The sequence below is a fragment of the Aplidium turbinatum genome, chromosome 1 (genome assembly GCF_918807975.1).
Source record: "Aplidium turbinatum chromosome 1, kaAplTurb1.1, whole genome shotgun sequence".
NCBI classification, from domain to species: Eukaryota; Metazoa; Chordata; class Ascidiacea; order Aplousobranchia; family Polyclinidae; genus Aplidium; species Aplidium turbinatum.
In genome coordinates, this window is record NC_137472.1 from 16547887 (window position 1) to 16558466 (window position 10580).

The following is a 10580-nucleotide window of genomic DNA, read 5'->3' on the forward strand; positions in this document are numbered from 1 at the left end:
AATGTCTATAAGTTAGTACTTTTGAATAGTTAATGATTAGTTTGGATCAACAAATGTGTGGCCTACAGCTTGGATTGAAAGGAAATTATCGGGTACCGTAGCCTAGTTATCCCGACCAGCAGAAATTGTCGTTTTTACATCGTTTTAACGTCGCTAAACGTTGAAATCGTGTAGAAAAGAAAACTTTCCTGACTAGGATACGTTGAAACTGGAAAACATTCACAGAAGCCCTTCAATTTGTTCCAAGAACCCATTTAGCCTAACAGTTCATTTGTACATTGATTCAACGTCTGAATACATTATCTTAAAAATGCAACGTATCGAAGGGCTTCTGTGAATGTTTCTCAGTTTCAACGCAGGCCTTAAAACTCGTGTTTTTTTCCGGCAGCCATCGTGGCCTACCGAGAGCTCCTTCTCGGCGGCCAAATCTGCGTGCTTGGAGGCCAAAATACAATAACGATAGCACAAGTAAATAAAATTAAACTTGCAACAATGTTAAAATGATCACTTAGCGTTGTTGAAGTCTGGGCGACGTCCTGCAATAGAATCGTTGTACCACGCATTAAATGCTTTATCGGGATTGTAATCCGGTATTGCGGGACCATCTAACGACCCTAAATTGTTTTAACTGCTCGCAGCTCAGTAAATTGTTTCAACTCCATACCGCCTTTCATAAAACCTGACCATTTATTCCGTTATGATGTCAACATTGAGGGTGTGAAGTCACTAACCCACAGCGTTCTCAACTATGAAGACACGTGTTTTACCCACGGATGTCAACTAACCTAGTTCTCCTTTTTAACAACGATTCAATATCCGACAACATTGAATCGATATAAAAACGACAATATTGCCAGCCGATGTAAATTAGCACTTCGGATTAACACTTCGTTAAAATAAACATCGGGAATTGCAAACAAGACAAGAATATACCAGCTGATCGCAGCTGGATATATTCAATACAACAGTAGTGACAATGATGCGCTGACCTAATTTTGCATCACTCTTTGATACTACATATTTTCGACATTTAATCCACGATCATTCTATTGCGAAATTAAATAATTGGCTAGAAGAAACCGGCGGCCAAACTCGGCCGACGGAGGAGGTAGCACAGGCGGTCATTCAAGCACTACTTAGCGGCGATGGCCGCCGGCTGCTTTAAGGCTTGCAACGTATCCTAGTCATCAAAGTTCTCTTTTCTATACGATTTCTACGTTTAGCGACGTTAAAACGATAGGCCACACATTTGGTTAGCCTTTTCATTCTGTTACTACAATGTAAAAATGAACTGTTAGGCTAACTGGGTTCTTGGAACAAATTTTTGCTGGTAGGGATAATTAGGCTACGGTACCCGATAATTTCCTTTCAATCCAAGCTGTAGGCCACACATTTGTTGATCCAAACTAATCATTTTAACTATTCAAAAGTACTAACTTATGGACGTTAAACATGATTTTTTTTTATAACATTTTATTTTTTTTATTTTTCCTTCATTTCTTAAATTTTTCTGAAGGTGTTGCGACCGTGCCAAATTTCTTTCAACTCAATAACTTACTTCGGTCACAAGCACGTTTTAACGTTCGCGTTTTGTCGCTTCTACCTTTGCTATGTTGACATGTATTGTTTTTCATATGATGGTCAGAAATAAAAACAACTCAACTGAACTGACATAACGAATTTTAATTTAATAGTTCAAACATTTTATTTTTATTCCTTTCTGCACGTTCAGCGACGTTAAAACGATGTGAAAACAGTTAGGCTACGGTACCCGATAATTGCCTTTCAAAAATAAAATTTCAAAAACTCGCCGAATCGGACTAGCCGAATCGGACTCGCCGAAACGGGCCATTCCGGTACAGTGTACATACGTACGTCGAAAATATGTTAAAATGCGCTTGATGATAAAATAAGTATTTCAATTTACATTTCACATAATCCAGTGTTATAAATTTCTTGCTTTCTCAGTTGATTTAACGTCACGGCTCAACGATTTGGAGACTGCCTTGAGCCAATCACGTGACACTCACGAGCGTGAGGTCAGAGAAGCGGTGAACCGTTACGAATTGATCGTGAAGGAACTGAAGGAGAATCATGAGTTGACGGAGAGAAGTTTCCATGAGAAGTTGCGTGAGATTACACAACGTTTGTCTGACCAGGTTCGTAACATAAATTATATCGTACAAAAATCCGTCATTTTTACATTGATTCAACGTCTGCAGACGTTGAATCAATGTAAAAACGACGGATTTTGCTGTCTGTGTTTCGTATTGCCAACGCTTCTATTTCTTTTCTGTATCCGTAATTACAAGCTGCAAAAACTGACGGACCTCTACTAGGGGGGATAAACGCCAGATCTCATCTACTAAAATAGAGACACATGGATGGTGTATTTAGTATAGCAATTGTACTGATGAGATTATTGATAACGAAATATGGGGCGCTCTGGGTGTCCAACTGTCCACCTGGCCTCCTGAGGGGGAGTATTACGAAAAGGCCAATGACTTTCGTTGGGCATATCTATCGTAAGCGCGTAATCTCAAAATTTATTAAAAATGGGGTGGCTTCCTGGTCAGAGGCATCAGGGTGTCCACATCTGTTTTTTTTAAACATTTAGCAACTTGGACTAATGAAGACTTTAATGTAAATATAAATTTAATGAGAACAATCCACAATGAATCGTCGTAACGAACCATTGTAGCCGATGTCTTATCTTGGAAGGGCAGAGTGATGATTCTGTAATCCATGATGAATTGGTATATTTTGATTCCTCATAACTGTATTTGTCTTGTAACTGTATTTGTAACGTATTTGTCTTGCTTTTGGCTGGCCACTTTACGTTTATGAAAAACTAAGTTGTTTCAATATTTCAGGAATCCGATCATCAACGCCTTGTAGAAGAATTACAAAATGAAAGCAAGAAAGCTATAGAAGGTACAAACAAGTGTGTGTGGTTGTATGTCAGCTTTGTCGAGTGTGGTACTGTGGTACAGTTGTCTCCCAGGTGCAAAAAACACAACTCTCGTAATGAAACATGCAATGTGCTTCATACAATTCGCTTCTTCACAATTTCCAATGCGTATATTCAGCGAATGTGTTTCAAATGGTCAACTCTAGAACATCGATAAGAAAAAAAAAAATTATTTCTCGTATTTCTTGAAACCCACACTTTTTTTTCCTTACAGCTCATATTTCTCTTTCTTTCATGTCGAATATATCATGTTCTGGTTTTTACCGTTTTACATACCCCAACCTTGAAAAGTTGCCGTTTTTGCATCGTTTTAACGTCATTTTAACCTTAACAAATGGAGGGCAGCCTTCATTGGCTCGGAAAACACTAGAAGTTTGGCTGCCTGTCATTTTAATTTTTTCTAACTTGGTACTTTTGGTATTTATGCCAACAGATGTGTAGTTCTGCACCCACGAAACACTTAGAGATGTCCTGCTTTTTAATTGCAATTTTATGGGTTCGTTTTCATCGCTGTTTCAATTATTATGTTTGTCAAATCATTGAAAAATAAAATGTTTCACAAAAAAATCAATTTTAATTCAGACATCGAAATGAAACATGTCGAAGAAACAGCTCAATTACGCCACGAGTGGTCAGAAGAAAGAGCGGAAATAGAAAAGGAAACCTTGGAATTAAAAGAAAAAATGAACGCCAAGGTTCAAGAAAAAGTCGAGGTATATATCATTATGTAAAGATCATTTTTCAGACCACCATAGAATATTTTCTGTGTGTATACGCGTCTGTATGTTTCAATGGAGAAATAAACGGTGAATTGAATCAAAAATAAAAATTCTTGAAGTACATCGCGACCTTTTTTTAAATCCACCATGCTTGATAGTTCTGGTCAAATGCAAACTTTGCATAAACTATAAACAGGTTTTGCCACCTATTTTTTGTGCCTCACAGCGTTTAAAGCATTTTGCCTGCACTGTGTAGTGGATTCAAAATAATAATGTGCTAGGCTGCGCCTCTATGTAGCTGCGCAGACACTGACTGCTCCTGTAAAGCGTTGAGAGCCGCGCATATCTGCAATGGGTGCAGCGCTATATAAAAACACACAGCATTGTAATTAGTGTTAGTATTTTGATTACTTTCCACAAAATTTACGACAGACCTCTTTACTGCTGCAATCATCTTTATGTTACTAAACAGTCAAATTAGAAGCGATCTTTCCTCTCTCATTCACGTCTTAAGATCATCTCTTCCTCTTTCAGGAGCTGATCCAACCTTACATAAACTCTTTTGAAGAAAACAAAAGTCTTCGGACAGTCTTGGAGATGAAGAACAATGAACACCGAAAGCTCGAATTGGAGGTAAAGAAGAGGTCTTCATCCTTGTAAACAAAATTTGTCCTTTTTACATCAGGTCAACATCCGTAGATGTTGAAACTATGTGATTAAAACTTTTGTTTCTGGAGATAGCGATTTTTCAATTTGTTTTATTCCTATTTTCTCTTTTACTTTTGCGTGACCACCGGGATGCAACTTTCCAATAGGTACCATAAAAAATCCCTTATTTTAAAACTTCGGAAGAACAAAGGAAAAATGCAATTCCTAGCTAAATTAAGTCATCGGTTTGGCATCGGCTGACTTTGCGCAGAGGGTTAGGACGATGGTAGTCATTTCATTGATGTGAGTTTGATTCTCACCACTGCTATTGCTGCTTTTTCTTCTGTAATTACCAAACAACGTTCAAAGTAATAAATGTTAAAGTGCCTACCCTACTGATCAGCGCGACTCTGATTGGTCAAATTTCAAAGTAGGGAATTTTTTCATGGTACTTTTTGGAAAGTTTTCACCGGGATGAATAATCGTTTTGCGCTGTATTTTCGTTCTTCCCGTTCCCTTGCAGTATCTTCTACTTTATATTCTTATTCACGCAGTTCCTCAATCCTCTCCTGAGCCTTCCTCATCTCCATGTATACTACGTCCATGCTGTTTTCTCAACCGACCCTTTTATCTCGATTGTTTTAATTCGCAAACACTTTGCACGTGTGTTTTCAGTCTTGGCTATTTTTTTAAAGATGATAATTGTTGAATTGGAATTTAAACAAACATAGAAAATTTGCACTGATTTTTTTTTAACAACGTAGAAACTCCTAAAACGTTTCCATGTAATGTATACGATTTCAGATCTGTCAACAAAGCAACCAATCAGACAAAGTCCGCACTCTGAACGATCTCGTCATCACTCTCCAGCAGAGGAACGAGGATTTACAAACGCAAGTTGACGAGAAAAACGTTGAGCAAAGGTAGAGACTTGTTTGTATAGTCAGCTCTCCTTAGGTTGGGTTGTTCCTAGCACGTTTGGCCTCCGAGTGTGTGAAAGGATGCAGACACGTCAGAAAAAAAGAGTTTTGTAATTTTTCCCATCCCGTGCTCAGCAAGAGTTAACTTTGACGATGTCACAAGTTGTGAAAAGCTCTTCCTTGTTTGAGCTGTATTCAGCAGTTTTTCTTTTTATTCTACGCTGTTGGCTTATCGTGACCTTGCAGCCAGTACTGCTGGATGTTTTGCTTTTTGATTTGCAGTTTTAAAGCTTACTTCAAAAGATGTATTTCTTGTTTTATTTAAGCTAAAGTATACTAAGCATTAGATCAATATATAAATGTTGACTTTGAACATCAACACCGTAATTCAAAAACAGCCACACTTTCTGTCCAAACGACGTGTTATTTCTCTTCTGCAGTCATTTACTTTTAGCCAGCGCACCCCACCCCGCAATTAAATTCTCCACGTTAAAGTTTCGGCGCCAATAAATATTTTTCGCAATATAAAAGTATTGTTTTTTAATCGTTATTTTCACCACAGAGAGCTGAAGAAGGAAGTTTTACAAGTCCGTCGCAACCTCGAAGAGCAGCAGCACGTCAGCAACAACCAGCAGCAACGCATCGAGGAACTCACGTATCGGCTAAACGCAACCAGCCCCACCCCTGTGTCCCCCTTTAACCCAGTGTTTACCCCTTCACCCACAGCAGCCGGACCTCTGGCCTCCAACACCACCCCTTCACGCAGCAAGTCTTTTCGTGCGAGGCCAAGCAATGACGACATGACGACGTCACGGAAACGCCCTAACATGAGCCGTGACGTAGTCTCACCCGCCCGAGAAAACGGTACAACGTAGATTTCAATTTTTGCCATTTCCTGTTCCAAAATGTCATTTTTTTCAAATTTCCTTGATGGTGATACAACCCCAGGAAATTATCATATCTTCTGTTGCGTTCTACTTACGTTAGAATGTTCGCTTCTTATACTTTTTTTTAGGTTACTGGTGGCTATTATTATAACCAACTTTGCTTTGGGGATGCTAATATTTTTCATTTTGCGAATGAGTTATCCTTTCAACGATTTAGAGTCTACTGGTGGCTATTATTTTAACCAACTTTGCTTTGGGGATGCTAATATTTTTCATTTTGCGAATAAGTTATCCTTTCAACGATTTGGAGTCGCGTCACGTCCGTAATTTCAGTTACAGAAACGCGTGTTTGCGCTGTCGTGTGATAGCTTGGTCGTTCTGTTCAAATACTTTGTTTATCTTATTTATTTCTTTTCATAATTTTTGTGATCGTTTATCCCCGATATACGTTGGATCTCAGTTGGCAAAATCTGTTCTTTTTACATTGATTCAACGTAGGCCGATTTTGAATCAGTGTAAAAAGAAGACTTGTTTGTCAGCTAAGCAAACTTCGTCCAATGTAGGTGCTGCATTGTCGCAAATTCACATTAAACATAAGTGAAATTTTTTGTGTGTCATATAATCTGTAAGCATAATATTTACCTAGACTCTGAAAAATATCTTGCGAAATCGTAAATTATTTCTGAAGAAGGCAGTCATGCCCGATTGACGAAACGTCAGACTAAAAATACGTTGTGCTTCTTAACTCTTGCAATCAATTCAACAAAGATCGTCTTGACAAGTTTATTTGTTGGTACCTATTGATGGTTGTCCATAGTTTGTTTGTTTGTACGGTAGAAAACGAAAAACTTACGTGTTGTTTCTATTTCTATTGAAGGCACTTCACTGTTAATAGGAAATATTTAAACGAATACACTGCATCAATGCATTCAAGAGCAAAAATCAATGTTGATTTTTAAGTGATGATGGAAATATCCAACTCTCAAAATCCGTTTTATTTCCATTGATTCATCACTTTCGGTTCTTCAAACGTTGAATCGAAAGTCTCAGTATCTGCAGCCACAGCTTAGTTCTTTTTCCAAAGAACCTGGTTTCGTATCCCAGCTGAGGCATGAGTTTGTAGCCTACAGTATTGTGTTACTGGCATTCGAACTTGATTACTGCACAGAAAAATGTCGATTTTAATCAAAAATTATCCTCATCTTGTGGTTTAAAAATAATAGAATCATATCCTATAACCGATAATGTTGGTTTCATTGAAGCTAAATGAGCTTCAAATAATCTTGAACCAACCAAGATGAACCAACCAGTATATCAATGAAGTTTGTCAAACTTTCAATTTTGTTTCTCCTGGTACGACATTCTTGTCTGTTGATGCAGAGTTTTATACCGAATGTAGTTTTGCATCTTCAAATATGAATGTTTTTCCCAACAGTTCTCGTTGCCCTGTTTCCGCCACGAAATTTAATTGTAAATTGTGTAAATCCAATCACTCACTGTCATTGGGTGTGCAAGTGAATGGAGACCACATAGACACTAAACTTTCAACCACAGCCGAAAAATAATTATATCTTGTTCTATTTCTTAACTCTAATAAAACTGCACACGATTTTGACAGCATGTTTGCTTGTAAGCTAGTTTCTTCGCAATATTAATGTTATGCTAGCGTCCTATTATGTGTTGGGCCCTCCCAGTGAATTCCGGCATGTATCGACTGAACTGCCAAGCCATCGATGCAGTAGTTTTGCTCGCTTGCGAAGTTCGTCTTTGACCTATTTATTGTTTGGCCCAGTTTTAAATTGTGTTTTCAGTGAAACAATTACGTCGTTTCTATAAATTAGCGATTGAAATAACGTTAGAAATACATCATTGCTCCAGTGAACTATGCCGACGCAGCAGTAGATACACCGCTAATAAACTGATATTGCGACTTGCAAAGTGATGGTTTGTCTCACTTCGTCGTCCTATCCAGGCTTAACGTCCACCGGTTTAACATTTGCAATTTAGATCAAATGGTCTGGAAGGCAAGGAAGCCAATCTTCATGTCCACCTCCACTCCTCCAGGCATGTCATTGAATGCCTTACCAGAGATACAACTGATTGTAGTCTAAGCCATTATTCGCTATACCCCTAAAAAAATAATCTTAAATTTTGGTACATCGCGTCTCCTAATGAAATTACATGTATGTTTCAGAAGTTTCGAAGCGACATAGTTAGAAGAATTTGCTGGACTTGTGACGATTGATGACATTGACAAAATTATGTCATTTTTGTGAGCTAAGTTATATGTTGGCATGCAGGATAAAAAATCAGTACATGCTGATTTAATGTTTCTATAAATTTTATCAAAAGTGAAAACATAATTTTGCAGTTTTTTTCCATCACCACATCAAGACAAAATGTAAACAAAACAATGCTGCACAACACCAACTTCAGACAATGTGCTTTTCAGTGCTTGTCTTTGTTCATTTAATAATAGACGTTTGAGTCATGAAGAAGCTAACTTAATTTGTATGCTGTGTAAACAGAAAAAATATTTGAAAGTTGAAAACTCAAGATCTTAATTTGATAATTAATTTACAAACACTTAAAATGTTGAGATTATCTATTTAATTTATCTCCTCTGCAAAGGAAGTTTTTAGGCCAACGAACCTCAACATCACATTGCAGTGAAATAAGCTTTTGTTGCCAGTTTAAGTGTGGGCTATTTAATAAAAAGTTTTGGGCAAAGTTACTGGTGCATGCAGACGCTGGCACGTGACAAACTGTTCAAAGCGTTACGGTTGGCCAGTGTTGATCCAAGAGTTATCAAAAAATCGTTTGATTGGCAGCCAGCAGGATGACGCAAGGATAAATATTCCTGCAAGAAAATCATTTTGCATCGATTCAACTTTAAGAGCTCATGATTTGCTTCCTTGGATGACGTTTCATCACGGCATTGTAGATATCAGTGGAAAAGCGCTTTTACTGATGACATCATGGAATAACTTATCCTGGATAGGCAGAAACACTGAAGGCCATCAGATCTTTTTTCATCTCGTTTTGATCCTAAATGAAACTCATTAAAAAGTAAGCTTTTGCCCTATCAAGGCTTCTGTTCGGTGGTTGACTTATTTTAAGTGGTCTAAAAGTAGAAAAAAATAGTCTTTGTGTCTGCCTTTAACTCTAATTTATGTTAAGTGTCTTACCGAAACACAACCGCGTCTTCAGACGGTACCGGACAGACGTTCATTCGAGATACGTCACTGAAATGCTTTTGAGCAGCTCGAAGTGAAACTCGCTTCCAAAGATAAACAGGAATCGAAGACCACATACTAACGTCATTCATGCTTGAAGTTGAAAATGGATACACTGCGCTCTGGATATTGGGTTGCACTTGCAAACGTTTTTGTGTTATAAAAGTTTTGAAACATGAAATAACCTCAAAACAGCTTATGTGATAAAGTTTGTTATGTGGCATTTTTGAGCTAATTTAAAAGAATAATCTCCTTGTGAGTTTGGTCTGAGTAAAAATTTTAGACCGGATTCAAAGGTTTCAAATTTTTCTGTTGTTATGACCGTTTCTCTTAGTTAACTTACTTTTTTGTTCTTGCTTCAATGTAGGCTTACCGTCCATAGTCTGTGAAAAACCAAACAGCAAAAACTACCTTAGGCTACGGTAATAGAAAATGCATTAGATTCCAAAAAAAAATTGTTCCTTTGAACCAGGGATGTCCAACCTTTTATTATAGTGGGCCGCATTGTCACTTGAAATAATTCAATGGGCCGCAGAACCTATTAAATTTCAAGAAAAATGGGTACATAAAGTAGGCTAACAATTAAAAATCATTAATTTCATCTTTGGAAATGGAAACAAATAACACATAGGCCTACACAGAAAAATTAAAAATTTATTTCTACAATGTCTTTGGCATTGTTTTCCGGCTAAGAGGTTATCAACATTTGCATTAAAGGACGTTGTCTTGATTCTTAGGATGTTTGCTAAGTGTTAGTCGGTCAGTCTGTTTCTTTCTGCAGTTTTTTATGTTTTTCATGGATGAACATAACTGATCGCAACAATATGTGCTGCCCAACATGCACAATAATTTTCTGGACAAACTAACTGATTTATTAAGTTCATTACATGAATGTAATTCTTTATAAAATAAAGGAAGAGTGTGTTTTCTGTGGAAAGTTTTCAAACTTTCTCGACTTTGCAGTTCAATCTCTTCAAGTTGGAATTCGGGTGGCGCTTTATCACACTGAAATGAAACTGGGTCACTGAATAATTTTAATTCAATTTCAATCTTTTTGAACTAAGAAAATCTGATTGTAAATTCTTCAAACAAATATTCAATTCTACAAGCAAACCAGTAATTCACATAGCTTACCACAGTGGCGTAGCCAAGGGGGGGGGGGGGGTTTGGGGGTTACAACCCCCCCCTTTGGCACGCTT

The 10580-nt window shown here is 37.6% G+C and overlaps 1 protein-coding gene across 1 annotated transcript in view; it reads left to right on the top strand.

Annotated features, from left to right (window-relative positions):
- Positions 1-8077, top strand: part of LOC145779640 (uncharacterized) — a 40469-nt gene extending 32392 nt beyond the window's left edge. The window contains exons 18-23 of the mRNA XM_082591279.1: positions 1969-2159; positions 2874-2934; positions 3554-3684; positions 4225-4323; positions 5143-5261; positions 5821-8077. Of these exons, the coding sequence (XP_082447405.1) occupies positions 1969-2159; positions 2874-2934; positions 3554-3684; positions 4225-4323; positions 5143-5261; positions 5821-6133 (914 nt within the window). The 3' untranslated portion in view covers positions 6134-8077. The remainder of the gene's footprint in view (positions 1-1968; positions 2160-2873; positions 2935-3553; positions 3685-4224; positions 4324-5142; positions 5262-5820) is intronic.
- Positions 8078-10580: the final 2503 nt, after the last annotated feature.